Consider the following 25,119-nt stretch of genomic DNA (forward strand, 5'->3'; position numbering starts at 1 on the left):
TCAACACCACCCATTGTCAACTCTTTTTCCAATGAACAGTTGGATAGATGGTAACATTATAATACCCCAACAGCTGGAAAGGCAAGCACTGTTGATGAGATGGGGATTCAGACCCACGACCCTCAGATTGCAAATCAAGCGCCCAAACTACCTGGCAATAAATCATTATACTTTAATTAATGCCACACTTTCAGAAGCTCACTTGTCTGTTTTTGTGGCCATTGACTGTCTTTAAAAGTTCTTATGTATTTGTTCACTATTTCAATCATTGTATCTTTAACTGTGTTGAAAGTAAAAAAGAAGTAATACTTCACTTGGAATTCAGAAAAAATCAATCCGAGATCCGACAAATCCCCACACTTCTCAGCTTTTATTACTATCTTAGTCATTTAAAGCTCATTAGACTGTAAAGGTCAGTTCATCTTCAGTCCAGAAGTATACATAGAAATAACTATTACGACAGGATTACTGCAATATACGATAAACCCTGAACTTACATTACAGATTATATACACTCAACTCTATTTTATTAATTAAACTGAAGTACCTTCAGTTTCCTGTTTATAGAGAAATAAAAATCAGTCACAGACTGGAAGTAACTGCTATAAACATTTATTTTAATACGGTTGCTAAATTCATACAAGAAGCAGAACTCTTACAAAAAAAATATAATCATTATTTCTACATCCAACTATATCTGAAAGTGAGTGATAACATTCTCTTTGAAAGACTGACCCAGATTTCATTAATTATACAAGTTAAAAAAAAATACTAATTTCAACTTCCACACTAAGAATACATATATTTGTTCACTGAGTAACCTGAGTACAGTTGTAGAATACTGAGGCAGAGATGCTGTTATAGGACCAAATATCAAATAGTAACACTCACTGTCTTTCTGTCTCACAGTACTTGTAGTGAGGTGCTCAAAATTCTCATATTTTGGCAGTCAGTAAGAGGTTACAACTTATGAAACAATATAAACTCTTTGGTTCATATGTTTTATGTTTATTTTCTAGCCAAAATCATGGCTGGAACTTTTCTCTCAGAGGTCAGAGTTGGGCCTTCTTTCTGATGAATAAGTATGAGGAAGACAAGCTTCTCAAATATGGATATTATAACCAGAACACTCCAAGCTGCTGGAGAATTCCTTATGTTTACTGAAATGATAGCTCTGTCACAGTTCATCACAAATTCCACTATCAGCACTTAAAAAGTACAAATTTTTCCTTCTTTTCGGTGCATGTGGATATTAAATGTTCTGTATGTGAAAAACTCAAGATCACAACAAGTTGGAAACAACTGGCTGGAAAATCCCACTGTTGTTTCATAAATTAATGAAATGATCATTCTTTAATATACTGAACAAAAAACCAAATAGTATTAAAACAAAAACAATACAATAAGGTAGTACATGCATACTCAATGGATTATAATAATGTGGGTACACAGGCTGATGGATAAACATAAAGATGAAAGATAGCTTTAAAAGATGTTTAAAGAGTCTAAAATATGGATAATAAAGTAGTTTGACCATAGGTCAAACAGGTGTTATGCAAAGATACTGAAAAGAAACTATTCATACACATGCCTAGCTACATTTCTCACAAAATGTTAATGTGTCTGAGAATATATAAATTCTGATATAATTTTTAAACCACACTATTTTTACCTATCTGGTATGAAATTATTTAAATACTGTTCTGTATATCAAAGGAATATAATACAAGATGTAATAAATGGCTGTTACTAAACTATTCATGGTTTCTTTAATCCACAAAACTTCTGAAAACTAATTTGCCAGGTATGTTTAGTGTCTTGTAAATACACAGAAGCAGAAGCTTAATGAATTTACTGGCAGTGTCTGTGTTATAAAACTTTTGAAAAATTCAATGGTAAGAATATAAACATACAAACATTTAGCTCAATGTGACAAGTAAATATAATTCTTTGGCTGTTTGTTTCAATGTTGTTTTACATACAACATCTGTAATACAGGAACAGGGAACACATACAGTTCAATTGATATCAAAGAGACATGAATAAGTTTAGTAATTTACATTAATAGATTTTTTAATAGTTCCCCTGCTTGACACCATGTACTTCAACATCTTCACAATTCTAAACAGTAAATTTAAAAACACTTAATCCAAAATTAGTACCTCCATCTAAATGTTACAAGGTGGCTATTGAGCACTTCTGCTAAGACATACTGGACTTTGAATGCCACTACCAAGGAGCAAATAATGAAAACATGATGGGAGACTATATTTGGGGGCTGATATGTAAAAGTGAATTACCTTACAGTAGCAAATCTCGAAAAACTACTCACTTCTAAAATCTTTTGTTCATTTTAATATAACTTTAGTATAAATACATGTAAATCTTGATTCATATGTTGTTTTATTCAGACCTAATGTAAATGAAAATGTACAAATTTGCCCGTTTTTACATAGAAAATAGGTTAATTTCTAAATTTCATTATCCAGGTCACAAAAGCAAAGTTTGAAAGGAATAATGGCCATTTTCTGTACTTTTACAACATAAGCAATTAAGAAATAACACATTATATCCAGAAACAAAATTTGTGTTACATAGTGCAATCTAATTTCTGTCTAATGATCAGTCTGGAATATCATCTGATATCTGTCTAGTGATCAGTCTGGAATATCTTTTTCATTCCTACTAATCAGTCTAGGATATTCTTCGTATGTCTAGAATATTCTCTGACTTGTGTTTACTGATGAGGCCAACATATTTGTACTCTATAGATTTTAACAGCATGATATTTGTATCAGCCTCAAAACCTTTTGAATACTAGACATTAGTTTATCTTTCACTTAAACTAATCTATAGCCACCTTGTGATTGTTGTTATTTCAACAACAGAAAAAAAAAAAGATCAACTTAATTGTACCAAAATAACAACAAACATTACTACAAGCTATGGTGTACTGTCACATCTAAATAACAACAAACATTACTACCAACTATGGTGTACTGTCACATCTAAATAATTTACAAAAAAGAAAATAACAACAAACATTACTACAAGCTATGGTGTACTGTCACATCTAAATAATTTAAAAAAGAAAAAACAACAAAAAACACAAACACCTGATGGCTAACTACACTTTGTTGAGTGTTGCAAAGTTACAATGTTTAAAAGAACAGTGTCTTTACATGACTAGTATTCACTGCAGTATGTAAAGTTCAAGCATCACCAAGAGAAAAGATTTACAAGAAAAGTCAGTAATATTTAGGTGCTGCTGCATTGTGTATACAATATAACCATACACTGTGTGCACCTAGTGGTCCCATCATACATTTCTTAGTATTGTTTTAATATAGTTAAAATTAAGAAATCAAAGTGTTAACAACTCCTGGAACTTGCATCAAAATGAGAAGAGAGCTAATATACGCAATCAATTAGCTAAACCAAATATTAGCTAGTTTGTATCAATTTATTCAAACTCATAGCTCTTCATTGTCAACTATTATTTAAACAGCAATATAGCACATCCAAAGTTTCTTCACACAGTATAATACTTGCCTAATGATCAATGTGACAATCCATAAGTTAACACAAATAATTAAATAACAGTCTGTGTAACAATCCAAAGTATGTTGACATAATCTTAAAACCTGACCAATGTAACAACCAACAGTTTGAGAGAATGTAACAGTTCACCAATGTTTGGTATAACAGTCCCATCTATTATGTTAACAGAAACAACTAATGAATATTTAGTGTAACAATCCAATGTTAAAAAATCAACTTTTTGTTAACATACTTAATAGTTAATCTGCAACCAGTAGAATAACCCACAATTTACTAAAGATATTCAACAAGTGTTTACTGTAACCAATCCACTTTTTGTTCATAAAAGTAAAACTAAATGCTCAATGTTAAAATCTATACATAGGTTGCACTCAATATTCATTATAATAATATACAATTTATAAATACAATTCACAATCAACAAGTTTTAAATACAATCCATTTGATTAATACATAATTAATTAAATGTCTGTGACATAACCCACAGTTTGTTAGCAAAAGTAATCCAAGTGGGATCAACAGCAAAGGACAGTTGGAAAACTCAGTCAAATGAGAAATAATCCACATTTTCTTCACACAGTTGACACAAACAGGATTCAATAACAAACAGTTAGATAACTAAGTTAACAGTGAAATAATCCATAGTTTGTTGATACAATCAACAATTACATAGCAAAGACCAGTTGTACAATTCAGTGAACAGTGAAAAATCCACAACTTGTTAGTGCAATTAAAACAAACAGGATTCAATAAGAAACAAAAGTTGAATAATTCAGACAACACTGAAACAATATTCAAAGCAAAAATTCCCAGCTTAAGAAAAGGATAAGTGAACCTGTTATCAAAATAAGTTATTACGTTGAAAACACCTACTGTAATCTTGTTAGTATCAGAGTTCATAATGGTGGGTAGTGGGTTGAATAAACCTTGCCAACATCCAAGATGATTACACTGTTCTACATCTGGAACATTTACAAAAAAAAAAAAAAGTCCTCCAGATAAGAAAAACAACAACATCTAAACTGCTACTCGTGGATAAATGTTTGCTTGCTGGCTCTGTACCTGTTGACCTTCATACTGAACCTAAATTCATATGTTAGACATTTAATTCAAAAACCAAACATACTATTTAAACCTGTAAGAACAACAAGGAGAGTTGGTAAACCTGCAGTTAGTTTTGTCTTTATTAGACACTTATTACTCTTCACATATTCAACTGGTAAATGGTGATGCTTCATGAAAATGACCTACTTGGTTGAGTAATCTTCACAAAGTAAAACAATAGAAATGCTTGAACAATGTTGCTGGTGGAAAAAAAAATAATTACCAAGAAGACAAACATTAACACACATAATTTATAGTATAATTAACACACATAATTTATAGTATAATTAACATATATAATTACATGTGTAGCCTTGAAAATTTCCATATATGATATTTTAACATAGATGACCACTACTATATACAATCATAATAAGCAAAAATACAGAGTAATATCGAAACACCCACCATCAAATATACATTAAACATGTCCATTAAATAGTACAGTAAACAGAAAATGGTTATATCTCTAGTAAACAACAAGGTAAAGCAACTATAAATTATGATGCTACTCTTAACTGAACATTATACACACCAGAAAAAGATATCCTAATTCCTTTACCTTAAAAATAACTTGTTTTTACAAGCAAGCAAACATGGCTACAACAAGACAAAAACTCAATACATAAAGAAGGAATTAAAACTGTTATAAGGAGATCAATGAAAGGTTGAGGCTTTACCTGATCTTATCCAAACCACTCTGAAATATCTGGTCTAAAATTGCTAGCCAAACACTTCTTTTCCCTAATAACAATCCTAATTATTTCTATGGATTCTCAAAGAAGATCAAACTGTATTGGATAGAAAATGGAAAATACATAAATAATTTCACTAAATAACACTTCTTTTATCACATTTTGATTTAACAACAGGTTTTATATTATTGTGGCAGAGTTAATAACTTTTCAAAAATCACAGGTACAAAATATAGTTATCATAAGATAGCAATAAACTATGCATGTCCTCCTTTTGAACCTGCTTTAACATTACATGGATTCAAAAATTACAGCACACACACACACATTGCAAAGAAGCCCCCTTAGATATGTTAATTAAGCAAAAAAAATTATTTAGTTATTATCAAACTTTTTGGTAACTTTAGAAGGACTAATATAAAAATAATATTTTGAAACAAATCTGACTTGTAGGACTTCTTGAACTCTGTCTTTACTTTGATAATATCTAAGCTTAATGATGGAGTCAAACTACTGTAGCATTAATTGGTTAATATTTTTCTGAAGAATTGTGTTTCGTACGGCATTAAAGACGACTTTGATATTTTCTGTATCAACAGCTGTGGTGAAGTGATGGTAGATGTGCCTTCTTTTGTCTCTTATGACACCTTCAAACATTTTAAGTAAAAATAATTGAATGTCTTCTAGTCTATGGGGGTCTCCTATAAACCTTGTAAAGTAATGGGCAATGTTTGATTCTCGCTTTTCAAGTTTTTCTTGCAAGAGGTCAGTTTTGTTGAGGAAGAGAATAAATGAGACATTTACAAAACACCTGTTATTTACGATGGTGTCAAAGATGTCCTGTGACTCTACAAGACGGTTAGTGTACCTATCCTCTAATAGAACCTGATCAAATTCATTGGAAGACACAAGGAAAAGAATGGAGGTGACACTTTCGAAACACTTGAACCATTTTTGTCTCTGAGATCTCTGTCCTCCAACATCCACAAAACGAAAAGGAACTGTGTTGATATAGATCACAAACTCGTTGATAGATTTAGTGGCCTTCCGGGCGTGAAGAATATCCTGATGTGAAGGAATATAGTCCTAAGAAAAAAGAAAAAAAGTATCCACTATTAAATTCTACCTTAATTTCTTTCATCTGGTAAAAAAAAATAATTATTTATTACAGAAAATATAAAAAAATACTGTTTTCAGAAATAATGCTCCAAGTAAAAATCATGATTAACAAATTAGAAGATAGCATCTGTTATGCATGTAGTAAGTACATCTTATTACACACTGCATATTTGAATTTGTTAACTTTCTAAATGTTGCTAAGCAACAACCACAGCATCAGCAATTTCTTGACCAAGGGTTAAAATTTTGTTTGTGACCAGAATTCTGAAGGGTATATAACAATATTTAATTTAATTTCAGTGGTTTAATCTCTAAACAAAATACCTCTACACGCAAGGTTGCTTAAAGTAATTTTCTCCATGATAGGTAACAGAACAGGTACAGTTATCACACAGCTTTATGATATACATTTAGTCACATCAAAATATGTCATACAAAATGGAAACATGATTTAAGAAGAGCTGTTAAAACTGCTAAGGACAAGTACATAAATGATTAAATAAATTAAAACTGTTAAATTATGTTCATAAAAAAAATTCCCCTCCATTCTGTATTCTTTAATGCTGTATAAACACAGGTTATGAATCTAGAGGATATGGGGGCTAGACCCCTCTCTTTTTAGAAATTAATAAATTACAACCAGACATCTTTACATTATCACATAATAGCAGAATGAAAGGCAAAAACAGTCACCTGTGTTTTTATTTGTCTGGGGTATTAATTTTTAATTATTTTAAAAAATCAACACAGCTGGAGTCTACAGCAATCCCGCCAAGTCCTCGACCAATAACTGATTACTTTAAGCAAACACAACTTAATGTCTTACAAATGTTACTATGGTACATATTCAAGCCTTTTCTTCTGGACACTGTAACAATGTATACAAACTTGTTTTCTTCAAATTTAGTATTGTTTACGGCATCTGATGTTCTTATAAGAAAGAATTCTTACAAAACAGGTGTTTTGTTGTTTAGAAGTTGGAATTCTCACAGAAGGATATTTTCACATTGTTAATGTAGAAAATAAGTTAAAATGCGAGTGGTAGGACTGTACAAATACCAACATTTAAAAAAGTTTGAAAAATAGAGATTTGTTTATGAACTAATGCTATAATCTTTCTATACGTACAATTAAATATAACCATAACAATCTAATTTTAATTACAAAATTAGAAATATATATTTTTAGTTGTTTTTTCTATGATATCAATCACACTATTAAAAACAAAAGATATAAGTAACAAAATCACTGGATAACCTCACTGTGTGTAATCAACTAAAGAACATATTTCATGTGTGAATATTGAAAATTTGGTTAGTGTTGTATAACTAACTTTTCAAAATAATAGCTGGTATCATTACGATTTGCATGGGAAGTTACATTGTTGTGACTTATAACATACTAATACTAAACTACATGTTTAAACTTTCTCTATTTTTATTCTTATTTATTCCATAATGGTTTGGAAGCTTTGAACAATAAAGTTGTAACTGTTAAAAGTTTTATTTTATAAAAAAACATTGATGTTATTTTAATATTTAATCTATTTGAGTTTTAATCCAAGCTAAGTGAAAAATATTTACCTTTATTCATTCTCTATGTTGGTTACAAGTGTTAAGGTAATTGTTTAGCTATAATTACAATATTTAAGGCTAAAAACCTTTTGTAAACATGTTTATGAACATCTATAACAATACCAAATTATCTGGGATAACACGTACACAGTTTTGTTGCAACAAGTGAAAAGTAAGCAAGTCTTTATTGTTTCTCATGTTAAAGAGTACAGTTGCATAGCTTGATTGTATGATGTGAACCAGAAGTCTGAAGGCAGAGTTTCTTTTGGGATTTTTGCCATTTCATAAATGTTTTTGAGACAGAAATGTTATAGTCAATTTTATCTTAATTCTCGCCATATTTCAACAATTTTTAACTAGAAAATATTTCAGAATCAATAATTTTGTCATTTTCCGACATTGCTTAGCATAATTAATGAAGAAAAATTATAAAAAAGTTCACAATTTCATTTCTAAACAGCTATGAAGAGTTTGCCTGTAAACAAACCAAATCACCTTTTGATTTTTAAAGTTTTTCTGCCCATCTGAAAAACTTCTCCCCCTCAAACTTTTATCAATTATTCTTGATTTTCAAGTTACTCTCTAATTTTGAACAGGTCTTGATTGCCATCTTATTGTGATGCCATATTAAGTGATTTGATCATTTACTGATAAAACAGCTATAAAGTTTAGTAGAGTAAATATAAAGGTTTAACATTTTTTAATAGTTTCTTCAAATGTTCCTTTTGTTTGTGAATTGAAAAAGTTAACATTTTTTAAAGCTGAAAATGTAGTTTTGACAGAAACTTATCTCATCTCACAAAAAATTTCTCTACTAGTATGGCTCTCTATTGGCACAAATTATTTTCCTTGCCAAAAGCTTTGAAACTTTCACTTCTTTCTGCATATTACCATGTATATTATCATGTCATGCAGTCATAGCATCCTCCACCAATAGGAGCACAAAGTTATCCTCTATCATTACTAGTACCCTCTGTAATCATGTACTTCTTCCAAATTATTTTGAGACTGGTCAGAACTAATTGAACTAAGTCACACTAGAAGTGGGAGAACAGGTGAAAAATGTGAGTAGAGATAAGTATCTATCAGAAATAAATTTTCAGTTTTGGAAAATGTTAACTTCTGATATATTTTAATTCCTCTCACAAAAAGCTAGAACTGGAGAAGGGATGGTGAGAATATGATCCTCTTTGAGAAAATGCCTGAAGAAAAACCATGATTATGGTAAGGAATGAAAAAATCACATCATCGGAAGACTGCATCACTTCTGAGCCAGCTATGCTCATCAGCTTTCAGGAATGTGTCACAAAAACCTAAAGAACAGAAACATTAAGAAGCTCCTAAATGTTTAACAGGAAAGAGACCTCCTCAAGTCTTGAGTGGCTAGAGTGCAACAAATTGTAAATAGGAGTCTGACCTCAACCAACACCTGGCCACATCTGATCCGGTACATCAGGTCCATGGTAGTAGGCCCTCTACAAGAATCCAACATGTGTGCACCTCCAACACAACCCACTCTGTATCCACAGGGAACTGACATACAGCAGATAGCAAAATGTAAATAGAGCTCAGAAGGCATTCATCTCTAGTATAAAGCTTGGCAGCAATGGGAATGTTACATCCAGTCTGCTGTAAGAACAGAGAACCTAGCCTTACACATAAGGATAATTCTATGTTTTATCCTGTTTCAAATAACACCTGATCCAATATGAATCAATATCTAGTGGATGGTAGGAAGATAAAAAGAGATGTCAATTTGGGATAAATCTTCAGTCCAAAAACTGGTGACATTGGGAATTTATCATCCAATCAACAGTAGAAGGAGGGAACTAGTCAAACATATGTGAGGACTTGTGTGGCTAGATTGTCTCAAACCAACACTTGACCAAACCAGAAACTGATATCTGGAGGACAGTATAGGAAGAAGGAATATTTCAGCTAAAGGGTCAAAGAGCAATATTTATATATAGAGCAAGATTTGACAGTGCTACAACCAGGATCTGGTGTCATCTGGAATTGTACATCAAATCTATAGCAAGAATGGTGTCATACCATTGATACTAGCAGAATGTCACTGTCATACTTTGAACTAACTGGTATTTTGCTTCACTCAAGAGGACTAGCCTCCAAGGTTTGCCATCCAGTGGCTAAAAACTGGGAAATGGGAATGACAACAAGAAAGGGCAAAAATAAATTGGAGTCCAGAAGACCACAGTATTAGAGACAGTCCAATGTGTGACCACTATATCCTATTTTGAAAAGTAGAGTTTTTTTTATACCAATGAAGAAACAAATGGACCTGGGAACCATAAAAATATGCAATGTGTGTTATATATGATCTAATGGACCTAACTGAGCAAAAAGAGTTGGTCAGGACTGGAATAGTCCTGAAGGTGGGAGATGAAGGAAAAGCAATGAGGATTGAAATCATAATTACTCTCTTGAACAGCCAAATTTTTGTGCAGAAAGGACTGGTCATTAATATGGAACCAAAAATTGTAATCACTTCAGAAAGACAGTGACCACATGCCAACAGTATTAGGAACAGGGATAACAAAGAAAGGTAATATAATAAACATGACTATAAAGGTTCAAACAGAAGATGAGTAAGAGCATGAAGGACAACACTGATGTTCCAATCCTGGTGAGAAGTAGGGTTGGGAGGATGAGCAAAATAACATAGACAGTACATGAGACTGGAACACAGAAGCAAATTTTGTTAACCCTATAACTCACTACCAAAGAAACTGAAAGGTCACAGTCATAAAGCCAAGTGAAAAAGGATAGCAATTGAAGAATGACCAAGTGTGAAGTGTACCACATAAATTGGTAAACTGTCAAAGGGGAAGGATGAATTGGATGGGAAACAAAGGGAGATAAATGCCTGAAAAGTCCTGACCTCCACGTGAAGGACCAGAAAAATGCTACATGTGAAGATGGAGTGCATGTATGGATGGATGATTCACACCAAATTGTGGCCAATAAAGGCAGAGAAAAGGGAGACAACATCGAAAGCTGTTGCAAAAGTGGAAACCATGTTAGAGCCAGCCAATATGGTGCCACTAGCAGAATGATTTGGTTTTCTTTGCATTTTGTACGAAGCTACACCAGGGCTATATGTTCTAGCTGTCCCTACTTTAGCAATGTTGTACTAAAGGGAATGCAGCTATTCATCACCATCTACCACCAACTCTTGGACCAGTCTTTTTACCAATGAATAGTAGGATTGACCATCACATTATAATGCCTCCATGGTTGAATGGGAAAGCATGTTTGGTGGGACAGAGCTATGAATCCATGACTGTTATATTGTGAGTCAAGTGCCCTAACCATCTGGCCATGCCAAGCCAGAGTTCAGCATGTAGTAGTCTGAACTACTGATACGTCACAAGGAAGAAGACAAATAGGAAGAAAAGCATAGAGGTAGTAATTTCTCCAATCTTGACACAGAGTACCCACTTCTCTCACCAACAGATGAAAAACAGAAGACCAAAGGCAGGGAAATTGTTTATTGAGATAAGAGACAAAAACATCCAAATCAAGGACATCCAAAAGCATACACAACTTCTGAAAAATTAGAAGATTCAAAGATTACCCCATTAGTAGAATCATGCTGGAATGGGGTAACCAATCCATAACCAGATTCAGAGCACCCATAATAAGGCATGTCTACAAGATGATATCATGGCAGTGGGTTCAATATAGAAAATCCAAAATTTGAAAATAAAGGTCTCCTGACCAGGTTCTCCCATGCCTAGTGATATAGGAAACTACCATAGAGTGGATCATCATCACCTAGTCCCAAAAAAATCAATAGGAAGGTATGTAATGACTGATGAAGAGCAAGAAGTTTGATATGGAAACCTCATTTGAAAAGAGATTCCAACCATGAAACCTCTCAAGAGTAGAGAAATGCTTCTTAAGTGGAAAGGGAACATTCATTCATAAAACAAAAAGTGACAATCTAGATGAGGAAGAGAAGGAAAAGAAAACCCCTGCAGTAACCATCATTCAAACTTGGACTGTAAGTGAAGGGAAGGGTAAGAGAAGCATCCAAGTGAACCTGAACAAGCCACCATTGGATGATTGAAATCTACTAAATAAAGATGGCACATATGAGCATGAACAAGAGGAATGAGGGCAATGAGAGAAGCCCATGTCCACAAATGAGATAAAACCTTATGTAGAGAAGGAAGAGAGAATATAGGAGAATAGAAGATGTTGTATATGAGACATTCCATTGCTCTCAACTGAAGGAGAGAAGGCTGGACCCAACAGAGAAATGAGGGAAGAAACATACCAATAAGAGCTAGAAATTGAATAAGTGTGGGGAATAACTCCCCTACCTTGATACGCCAACCCATCCAGGCATATTCCCAAAGAAGAAACTTAGTATGTAGGGCAGAGTTGGCCAGCAAGGAAGCTAGAAGTAAACAGTCATCCACATAATGATGTAAATGGAAGACCCGGGAAAGAAGCAATCAAGCAAAGATTCAGACCACTTGGCAAAACACACAGGAAGCTGAGGCAACTCCGAATGGGAAAGCCTAAAAATGAAACGCACATCCAAGACGAACAAAACAAAGAAAATTTTTGGAGATGGAAATAAGTGGATATGTATCCAACCACATTTACCCACAAACAAGAGTGAAAAACCCGGTGAAGAGTCAAGTACAATTCCATGATGAGCTTGAGGACAATGAGGAAGTGGTTCAAATACAATAAAACAAAAACTGGGTACCAAGCTGCCTCTCTCCCAATTTTTCGGGAATGACAAAAAAGGTGAGAATAAACTCCTTATAAAAAGGATCTCCTCTTTGATGATATCCTATAGTAAGTCCGAGCTGCCTCTGACTGACACCAGCAAGAAACAGTATTCCACTGAGGGGAAAAAGAACACAGATTGTGAGACAATGGGTGAGGAACAAATGGAAAGGGAGCTGTGTAAATGGGCTGAATCAACTCTAAAGTCCAAAGGTTTGGCAGAACCACAAACACTTTTTGATGTAAAGAAACAATGTCACATGAATTCATGTACTAAAGAGCAGGGTAAACAAACCCTATATACATACATACAAGCACACATGTATATACTAGGTTGTTCAAAAAATAATGGCAGATTTTTTATATTAAAATTTTAGTCATTTATAGGGATAAGAAACCTGTTTTTTTATGATTTCATATATACCATTGAAAAATTAAAGGTTTCTTCTATTCACTAGAGCTTTTACCCTTTTTTAAAACTTTATTTTCAATATTTCAGACCCTTAGAATTAATGATGAAGAAAAGTTGCACCATCATTTACTTTTTTGCATGAATTCAAACTTGGGCATAATGCATTGCAAACATCTCACAATTGCAACAAAGAATGGGGCAAAGAAATCACCTCCAAAAGTACAGTACCATGTTAGTTCCAAAAGTTTTGTAATGGTGGTATGTGTCTTGAAGATAAGGAGGGCAGAGGATGTCCATCTGCACTTGAAAATGACCAACTAAGAGCATCAGTGGAAAGAAACCCACACCAAACTGTTTGAGAAATGGTGCAAGAACTGGGTGTTAGCATTTCCACAATTTTGGACCATCTCAAGCACATTAGAGAGAGCTTGACAAGTGGATTCCACAAGAAATCAGTGAAAATCAGAAAAACTGCCATATTTAACTTTGCTTTATGCTGATTTTGTACAACAGGAATGACCCATTTCTTGATCAAATTGCCACCTACAATGAAAGGTGGATTCTTTATGAGAACAGAAAGCAATCTTTGCAATGATTCAACTATGATGAGGTTCCAAAACACTTCTCAAAGCCAAAGTTGCACCAACAGAAGATTACAGTCACTATAGGGTGGTCTGCAGCTGGTATTATCCATTACAGTTTGCTCAACCAGAGCCAGAATATCACTGCAGAGAATTACTGTCAAGCATGAAAATATACCAGAATAGTCAATACAGGTACCAGTAGCTTACCTCTAAACACATACATGTGGTATAAGACAAAACAGTCACATAATTGGAATTTGCTTAAGGCTTAGTAAAGGTATCTTGTTGATGTTTGGTTCTTTACTTAAAATTGCAGTGTTTTAACTTTTAAGAAGATCTCAGTTTGTTTTTACAATGTTTGTAACCACGATCTTATGTTCACGAAATGATATCTAATTGTCATAAAATGAGGTAAACTTAAGTTACCAGTTTAGTTGGTGGAGTGGACAACTGGAAAATATTCTGAAGACTAAATTGTATAATTTCTTTTCATCAGCAAAACATGGATTTCAGTGTTCATTCACTGAATAATAACAAGTGATAACTCTAACAGTATGTAATGTTGTTCAAACTCCAAAAGTATTTTAGGTTATCAGCTGTAAGTAAATTTAATATACAACAAAATCAAACCGTTAATGAATATTATTTTCAACCAAAGTCCAAGTCACAATGGTAAAAAACTGAAATGTACACACCTTCTATCAGAATCAAATAACTCGGAAAACTATTACCCTCAGACAAGTACTTAGACAACTTACACATAAAAGTGGTTATTTATTGCTTTGTTTTAATACTGACCTTCTTAGCTGTGTGAAAAAAAAAGTTTCAGTTAATATATATTTTAAATGTTGCACTAAACAGTATACAGACCTATAAGTACAAGGTGTTCAGAAAGTCACTGTGCACTTATATATTTATTAACAGACATGTTTCAATATAGAATACAGAAGGTAAATATGAGTGACAATTACAAACAATGTTGAAAGTGACCTCCGTTGGCATCAATACAGGCCTGGATCCTTCTTATTTTGTTTCTAAACACCGCTATCAGTTGCTGGCTTGAAATAGACTGAATAAATGTTGTTATCGCTGCTTTCAAAGCTGCACAGTGACTTTCTGAACACCCTGTATTATCCAAACCAGTTCAACACTACAAGAAAATATTTTCATATCTGAACAAATACTCACACACTATAAAAGTAATCCCCTACCAGCGTTCCATGTAACTTACTGGAAATCTGGAATGAATCTTGGAATATTAAGAAGAGGTTGGTAAGTCAAGTTAGGTTTGTTCAACCTGAATTCAGACTTGTTGATAATGGCCCACTCTCTTATAATTCATTTTGAAATACATTCATAAATTAATGCACTGAAATCTGCTAACTGAAAAGTAGTATTATTACAAATAACCACAAATTTATTCATTTTAGGGTAAAACCATGTCAGGATATCTGCTGTATTCATCATTCTGAATTGAACCCCAGATTTTAGCATTGTAAATCGATAAACATACTGCTGTTCCACCGTGGAATCAAATTCTGTACTTTAGCGTTATAAGTTGATAAACTTTCTGCTGTTACACTGAGGAATATAATTTTGGATTTTGGCATTGTAAGTCTGTAAATTTCCTGCTTTCCCATTGGGAGGAAAGCCACGAGTGAGTACGAATGTTTTAGAAAGGTGGTGGTTTATTTCACTTCTTAAATATACACACACACACACATAGCTGAGCAAGCGGAAAATATATATAACATATTTATCTAAATATAACAGTACTGTCTCCTGTGTATCCATATAACTACTTTGCCTTTAAATGGATCTTTACCAAATTTAGTTTGGAGGTTCATCAGGTCCATTGGAAGATACATCCAAATTTTCAGTTTTAGATTTTACGTTTTGCAGTTTTTATGGGCATTTTTACACCTTTCATAATTTAATATAAAGGAAGCAACTTTTCATGTCCTAAGACAACCTTTCATTAATCATGAATTAAGAGAACTTCCATCCAGGGTACTGTTACTCCATCTAGTATAAAAATAAACTTGTAGTTATTTTGAGGAAAACTGAGATGTATTACAACAAAAATTATCATTCCAGACATCAGTGAAAAAATACTCATAACAAAACATAACATTCCAGTAAACACCAAATTTATTAAAAACCAGGCACAAGACTAAAGTTTATACTATGCAAAAACTAAACTGACAAACACAACACCAACATTATTTATAAAATACAATGTAACAACAGCCATGACTTCTACATTGGAGAAACAAGCAGAATAATGGAAACCAGATTCAAAGAACACCAAAAAAAAAATCCTTTACATGTTTTTGAATACTGTAAGTCAAATAAATACAACATAACTATAGAAAACACCAAAATACTAAATCAAACAAACCTTACTTATACATCAACTAAAACCAAAATTAAACCAATATAAAGGAATATTTTTATACCTATACTAATTAATAGCTTGGCATCCCACTGCAATGCCCTCTACAGTTCTGTGCCCATTTGTACTCTTGTCCCCGAGATGTGCCCGGCAATCTTTGTCAACCTGAAGATGACTTAGGAAGGTCAAAACGTTATTCACTCCTTATCAATAAAAGTGTTAATACCCATACCAACCTTCTTAGATACATTTTTATTTCAAATAGGTTTCTCATCATCAAGGATGTTTTATATTTGTTGACTAGTGATTTACCCTTACTAGTTTTACTTGGTGACTGCACATCAATTGTTAATTAGATGGTTGTAGAGAAACTAAATGTAATAACAATCACATTCTCTATAGTCAACAGAATTTTAAACAATGGGTGACAAATTTGTACTTCACCCTTTTGTTATTAAAGAAATATTTTTCTCCCATTAAGATGTTGTGTATTTGACAAAGAGAATTACAGCACTTCCCTCAAAAATAACATTTCATGCTATATAATATTACTATTATCAAAATATTTACTATTTCCTTAGAGATTACCATTTTTATGAAAGGTAAGTGATAAAGCAATCAAAAACAACATTTTATTTCCATACATTCATGTACTGTTTTGTGCATTAAAAAGGTCCATACCTGTCATGATATAAATATATATGCAGAATTCATTACAGTTGGTACGAAACAAACAAAAATAGATAGTTTTATTCACTTACAGCATGACTCATTACCACTTAGTTACATTTAAAGTGTACAGTTATTTACACTTTTGGGGGGTCTGTCTCTTAATACTCTGTGTGTTAAAACATTAATGTTGTTTTAGTTAAATTATTCTAATAAATAACATTATTGTAACCACTGATGTAAAGCAGACATTTCTTGACTTTCTGCTTTAAAAGTTCTTACTGGTATCACTGAAAGGAAGAAACTTGTTATAATGTACAGGAATGTACTATTTACAAGATCCAGTGTGTTGCTTGCTTCCTGTATCCATTAATGTTAAATTATACTTTACAACTTCCTTGCCACTTATTACTGTAAAACTGCAGTATCATGCTGAACTGACAAGTCTACTATTTACAAAGTGTAGAAGAATGAACCTACAACTATAAAGGAGAATTAGTACAATGTCTAGTTTAACACATTATTAACCTCTTCAACAAACAAACAATGACACAAAAGAAAAACAACAATAAAGTTTTGGGTAAACATGTTAGATCAACAAATACTAACAACAATGTTGTTTGTTTATATAATTCAGACACCAAATGTCTGCAAAGAAATATATATATATAGTTGACTGACAGTACTTTTTACTTAAAATTACATGTGCAGAGAGGTAAAGCTATCAGGAAGATTACATTCCTTCATGTAAAGATGCATTTATTCCTTAACTGTTGTTTTTTCTAATTTAATCCATGCAATATGTTCATCTTCACTGGTCATAACTAAAAGAATACAGATGGACCATGCAGTCCCAACTGGGAAAGCCAACTAAAGAGATGAAATTCCTTGGGAACGTAATATTTCCTTTTTTTCTCTCATATTTTATGTCTTTCTTAGAAGTAAGCAACTGATATGAAAAATTACGTGACATATATGACAAATATTTTCATGTAGGCTTAACTAACTGAACAACGTGTTCTACAGTTGTGGTTTATACACAAGTATTTTTTTTAACATAGACTTGTAAAACATGTGGCTTATAGATGGTGCAATTTATAATTGGAAAACTATGGTACAGGTATTAAATAATCAAACCACAAGTAAGATATAATTATTTTTGCACAAGCTGAACCATGTAGCCTCATATAAAATCACAATAATTTTCACATAACCATGGAAATGTCTAACTTTGGGGAACTGTGTTCACTGCTCAAGGTTTGATCACTAACAGGTCAACTTGGCTAGTTACTGGAAAAACTCATGTTGGTGGTCCAGTACAACAATCCTTGATCATTAAATGAAATCTGCTACGAGTTATACAATTTGTCAAAATGTTAAAGAGAAGAAGAAACTCATTCATGACTTTGAGAGTATAGAATTTCTTATGTAATTGAACACAAGAGGGTGCAGAATATTTATTTAAGCCAGAAAAACAATGTTCTCACAGAATCACTGGGAGATTGCAAAAATGTCAATCCTACAACAAATTAACTTGTACCTGGTTGGTGGACAGCTGCTAATTTTAATGTCACATGTTAACAAAATTATTGTCCTTTTCTACAATCTCTGACAATAAAAGAATAAATACAAAAGAGATAATACATGTTTCACTCAATTATACTTCTGGTTTGGCTGCTGGATTCATTTCTATTGCAAAATATGTCACAATATTCTAAGTGCTGATAAATGAATACACATCTTTTGTTACCACATGAACTCCCATAAATCATCAAATAAGTTTTTAGAAAAGCCAGCTAATTTTTTTATTACAGTCAGAAATGTGATTATAGGTCTGGTTTTGTTAATATTTTACAAAAGACAAAAATTATTGACACTTTTTTTTTTATAAGTAATTCTGCATTTGAGCCATAATTTATGAAACTGCATACAAACAACATTAAGTCAAATATGATCTCAAATAGACCTGGGCAATCAAATCATTCAGTGTCATATAACCTAACTAATTAATAAAAATTATGTTTACAGTTACAACAGAAAGTGTTTGTACCCCTGCGTCTCGAGTAGTTTTTTGCTCATAACTTAAAAAGTATCACGATTAGGCTAATAGATGTACAATATATTACAAATATTATACTAACACACATCTACATAAATGTTTATGTAAATTAAACGACAAATATACTGTTTATAAACAAATAACCAAAAATAGGAGGAGTAGAAAGTGTTGGTACATTTCAAATGTGTGAAAAAACTGATATTCCTGTAAAAAATTTGTTTAGTTTGGCAAATAAACTACATTATACCATTCCACAACTAGACACTGGGTTCATAATGATTGGAATTTAGCCAGCAAAAAATGTACTTCCGGCAATTTAGTGCCGTCTCTGTCATTATCTGCTTGATCATCATGGCGAACAGGAAACAACTGTCCAGTGATTTAAAAAAACGAATATTGCAAAATACAAGTCTCGTGTGTCTCTTTCTGGTATTGCTACACAACTTACTGTGCCAAAATCTACTGTTCAAAGCATAATTGCCAAGTTTAAGCTTACAGGATCAACTGCTAACCTCCCAATTCCAGAGAGAACCAAGAGGAAGGTTCTTTTATGTTCGCAATATTTTCCATAAGAAGGGGAACGCAAATTTTCCATAAGAAGGGGGAACGAAATTTTCCAAACAACACCATACCTACAGTTAAACACAAAGGTGGCTTGATCATGCTATGGGGTTCCTTCAGGTGTAGCTCTTCTGGTGTAGGCAGCCATCACTGCATCAACGGAATCATGAAAAGAGAAGAGTACGTTGATATATTAGGCACTTATATCATGAATGATGCTCGGAACTTGCAGCTTGGGTGTCGTTGGATCTTCCAGCACAACAATGACCCTAAGCACACATCGAAATATGTGCAATCCTGGTTGCAGAGGAACAATATAAGCATTTGGCATGAGTTGAAGACCAGGATTCATTAGCGTCATCCAAAAAACTTGCAAGAGTTGGAGGCCTTCTGTTAAAAAAATGGAAGAAAATACCAGTCGAGTAATGTCAAACGATCACGGAGGGTTATGAGGAGAGATTGTGCCAAGTAATTCACCTGAAAGGCTACACAACTGACCATTAAAGTAGACGCACAAATGCTTTCTGCCCCTCCTATGTTTGGTTATTTGTTTATACACAGTTCATTTGATGTTCAATTTATATAAAAATTTATGTAGATGTGTTTTAGTATAATATCTATAACATACTATACTTACATTATCCTAATCATTATACTTTTTAAGTTATGAGAAAAAAATTACTCACGATGCAGGGGTACAAACACTTTCTGTTGTAACTGTACATGGACTAATGGAAATTAAAATTTCTGAATTTTACTGTTTTCAATTATTCCAACAACTGATTAACAAAACCTGATGATTAGGTCAATTACTACAAAAATAATTAAATCACTGAAATTAGTGTTTCCAACTATTTCTGATTAACCCAGGTATTGGAGTAAATCAAATACCATCACCAAACGTTCTCATCCTGTCTTTTACATGGCAAAGCTGCTAAGATTGTCTGTCACTGTCACTAACTTTCAACTGTTGATTAGAGGGAAAAACTGGCTAGCAGCATCCACTGCTAACTTTTCTTATCTGTTGTTATTGAACTGTTGACTAAAGGGAAGACAACTGGCTGCACCACCACCTCCCAATTGCCCTCGGTTACCTAATTTTCTACAAGCAGTGTAGTACACTTTACACACAGCCAGTACTCAAAACTTGTTTGTGATAAATATTTTGATCTTGCTGGTACTGCACTGATTTTCTTAGATGAAAGAGAAAGAAAAACAAAGTAAAAGTAAGACAATGGTAGGCACTGAACAGAGTATAACCTACTGTCTCCCATCCTTGCTTAGCCACTCTTTTACGAAAATACCATAAAACTTGAAAAACTGAATTTATTAGTGATACAAGAATTAAGGAAATAAAAAAAAATATTTTTTTGTTAAAAACAGGTTTCTAGTTATTATTTTTCATATATACTTCATATATTATTATAGTCACAATGCTGGTGAGCCCTGGGCAACTACTACGTTTGCCCATTGGCTAAAAAAACCTCCATATTTGATCCTATTTGCTCCAAGTTTATCATGGATAAACAGTGATATGTAGCTGCAGAAGTAAGGCAGTGAATGTCAGAAAAGTTCTAACATTTATGTCAGACTTCTGTGAAAGGATGTTTTCCTGCTGAAGATATGTAGTAATCAAATGATTGTCATGTGATCTACACAACACATAACCACTAGAATACTTGGAGACTTCCCTGCACTTGATTATGTGCACAGTCAAGACAAACACATCAATACGCATACATAATAAAAAAAATTAACTTGTTAATCTATGCTATGCCATTTCTTTGAAAAACAAAGATATGCTTGAACAGTTATGGCTGAGAATCAGTTTTTATATAGGTGAAAATAAATCTTAAGGTCTTAGGAGAACAAAATACTTAAACATCAAATTATCAACTTTGTTAACATAAAAACAGTGTACAAGTATTACCAAAACTTGAAAAAGAGCTTATAACTCATCCATGCTCAAATTCCCACATCATACATTATATAAATCTGAATTGATTGATATGTTGCTTATGTTTGAAGCAATTCCAAGTTCTCTATAGTTCACAGATTCTCAGTCTGATTTGATAAATTAACTTGTTTATAAATAAACTAGAAGCAAGATAATTGGTTTTTGATTTATTATAATCATTTTTCCAAGAAAGTTATAATTTTCTTATACTGAAAACATATTTCTGATAGATACTTACCTGCATTCCCAAAAATAGCTATTTTAATTCAATGCTTTTCTGTATATGCAAACATTTTTTTTCACATACCACAAGCCCCGAATTCCTCCAATCAATGTGGTTCGACTGCATCTCACATGCAAATCATCATCATACGACAAAAGAGAGCAACACACCATGCTAATCCAAGCAACTTCCTCCAGTCTATTCCACTGAACTACCACTGAGTTTTGGCAGACAAACAATGCACCAGTTTTTAATTGAGAGGAAGGGTAAGTTCATACTAAAAATACACTTTCAGTAGAGGAAAATTATAACTTTTTATAAGTTATATTACCTCTTGTGATACAAATAGCTAGAATCCCACAATGAATAAGTGAAGGGACCAATATGAGGGTAAAAAAGAAGTATCCTTTGAAAGTGTCCAAAGAACACCATAAAAGGCGAGGATCCTTGCAGTGAATGTGCTGGAAGCAAATAATAACATTTTGAAATTGAAATGTAACTTTCAGCAGACACCAAAAAAAGAAAAACAATAGAGGTTATCACTCAAGACTGATAAAGTGAAGTAGGAAAGAAAATTTCTCCATTTTAATTGATAGTTAAAAAAAAGTAGGAAGAAAGCACAAAAAACATCTTGTTTATAGCATTGTCAAACAAGAAGTGATATTTCAATAGACCTAAGTGAGGAGTTACATGCATAAAGATGATGTGCCATGTTTATCATGGGGTAGTGGGAGATAAAGGCTGGCAACATGCTAAAAACAATTTGCATAACTCATTCCAACTGAAGCGAGGGCCATTTTGTAAACTTTTTTGGATCTTCTCGTGATTAATTCAGACTAAAGAAATAGAAGAATGAACAAACATCAAAGATAGATGCAAACAACAAAAGTACTTAGATTTTTTATGGAAAATTAAAAATGTTATTTAATGATAAGAGTTTGCAACTTTAATGGGCTGATTAAACATTTAAAAATATAACATGTTCTATTATAATCAAAACTGCTTGAGAAACTACAAAAATAAGCAGGCTAAAGGTCAAAGATGACTGTTAGAGATTACTTTGGTCCTGTATTTTATAGAATTTATTATTTCCCATCCGATGTAGCTACACATGTTAAGACATCTAGCCTAGGATAAGTATTGTTCATTTTAACTGTTACCTTCATTTGAATGAAATACAGAGCTGAAGAAATGAGACTTCTATACTAGAACTCAAACCCAGGATTCTTTATCTTCCTATGAATATATTGCATAAACTACTTATGACTTCAAATAAATTACCAGAATAAATGTTTAACCACTGTAATGGAAGTGTATTACTAATTATTTCTGATTTAACAAGAGTTGTTTTTAGCATTAATTATCACAAAATAACTCATTACTAATTCTGTTTGATCTATTCAGAGAGCTTGTTAACTTTATTTGTGTTACTCATTCACCTTTATTTAGCAGGTAAGTCTTTAAACTTAACCATCACAACACAACTGTATTACTCATTCATTCTTATTTAGCAGACCAGTTGTCCAAGTTAACCATTCCAATACAACTGTATTACTCACTCATCCATACTTAACTTGTCAGTTGTCCAATTACAACTATCAAAATTTATTACTAATTCTTTCTGAATAAATTATACATGTTTGAACTCAAACTTGTTGCATCATGAACTAATGGTAGTCAGACAGACATCATAAACTGGACACAAGGTATTGATCAGCGAAGCATAGAGCCTAAAGGGGTGAAATGTTCCTTGTAATTGTTGATAACTATTGTTGTGACTTAAAATCAGTCAATTTATCTATTATGCTTTTAAGGTAAATATCAGATAAAAACTAAGGATTGTAGAGATTACCGTCATGTTGTTGGTTGTAACAGCTAAAGAAGTTACTGGTCAAAAATATTTACTTATCACCAAATTCCAAAACACCTGTTTTGTCCTGGAAAGTCTGGATAACTTTTACAGGATGAAAGGGGGCAAGAACATTACAAGTTTGTTCTAATGGACAGGACAGAAAGTTGTGAAAAGCATTTTCTTATTAAGTTGTAAGAGTAAGTCATGAAGATCCCCACCACCCATAAGTGTTTAAAAATGACAACCAGTACAGAAGCTTATGGGTATTCTAAAGCAGTATTGAAAGAAAGAAGAAAACAACTGGATAAAGCTGGAAAGGCTGAATCAACTTTTCACACAGAAGATGTTCAGTTGAAAGTGTGTCTCACATTACGTAAAAGTTTTGACAATGTATTTGGTGATGTCAATTTAGATCTATGGATAAACCAGAACCTAAGGTAGCCCATATTTATCCCAAAAACAGGTGTGAAATAATAGTACATATATTATAGTATGTAAGCAGAGATATCAATTCAAGCATCCACCAAATGTTGCCACAGTATCAACTGAATTTGATAGGATTTCAGAAGAAAAATTTGATCAAAATGACTACATTTGTTCAGGAAAGAATTTCCAAAACCTGACTGACATTAAAACGTGACCTTAGATCAAACATTTCTTGAGTTTAACGAAAGAAAACCAGTAAGATCCAAACACGTTCCAAGACTAACAAAAATAAAGTTTAAATTCCACACCAATAAAACATTACCAAATTTAAACAGAAATGTGGGAACTAGTTTCCATTTAGAAATTAATATTATCCCATTAGTATGAATTTAAACTATACTGTATATTACTTTACATGGTATTGTGTAGTTACATATTTTTCACAAACACAATTACTTAGTTTTACGTACAACTAGCACGTTTGCCAGTTTGTTGGACATTTTATTTCTCCTTTCTGTAATGTAAGACTTGATCTTTAGAACATTAAAATATGGCAGGTTTGTAAACAGTCTTTAGGACATCTGTTGTTCAGTGACTTTATCATAATATTTGATTGGGTACAATTCAAACTAAGACAAATTTGAAAAAAAAAAAAGTTTGATAATGGTATTTTCACATAAACTGTTATGATTTAGCATCCAATCTTATGACTTCTTGGCCTTTCTCGTGCAATATTACTAGTAGAACATCTTAACAACTTGGATTCTTGACAGTATATTGTTTATTTCCAAAAGTGTCCTTCTTAGATTAGGCCCAGTGTTAAATTCAAACCATAAAAAATCTATTACCAATTCTTCCCAATCTAGAAGGAAAGTTACTAACTTTGAACACTATAATACAACTATATCACCAACATTTCTTTACCTACCACGAAAATTGTCCTTTGAACTTTTAATTATGACATGATTGTAAGGACAAAAACATTATACAATAATTGTACTTACTTCTGAAGATATTCTGTCTAAATTTTCAAAAAAGTACCGGACACTATCTCCCTGCAATTAAAAAGAAATTATTGGAAATCGTTCCAAATAGTTATAAAAATTAAAATATATTAACACTTGATAAACTGATAAAAAACAAGTTCACATTATGCTAGCATCT

The 25,119-nt window shown here is 32.6% G+C and overlaps 1 protein-coding gene across 1 annotated transcript in view; it reads right to left on the bottom strand.

Moving 5' to 3' along the window:
- Positions 1–598: 598 nt before the first annotated feature.
- LOC143241033 (guanine nucleotide-binding protein subunit alpha homolog) overlaps positions 599–25,119 on the bottom strand; it is a 29,927-nt gene continuing 5,406 nt past the window's right edge. Inside the window, exons 2-3 of the mRNA XM_076484468.1 lie at positions 24,960–25,010; positions 599–6,446 (exon numbers count right to left, since the gene is read on the bottom strand). Of these exons, the coding sequence (XP_076340583.1) occupies positions 5,871–6,446; positions 24,960–25,010 (627 nt within the window). The 3' untranslated portion in view covers positions 599–5,870. The remainder of the gene's footprint in view (positions 6,447–24,959; positions 25,011–25,119) is intronic.

This window comes from Tachypleus tridentatus, chromosome 13 (genome assembly GCF_004210375.1).
Source record: "Tachypleus tridentatus isolate NWPU-2018 chromosome 13, ASM421037v1, whole genome shotgun sequence".
Lineage (NCBI taxonomy): Eukaryota > Metazoa > Arthropoda > Merostomata > Xiphosura > Limulidae > Tachypleus > Tachypleus tridentatus.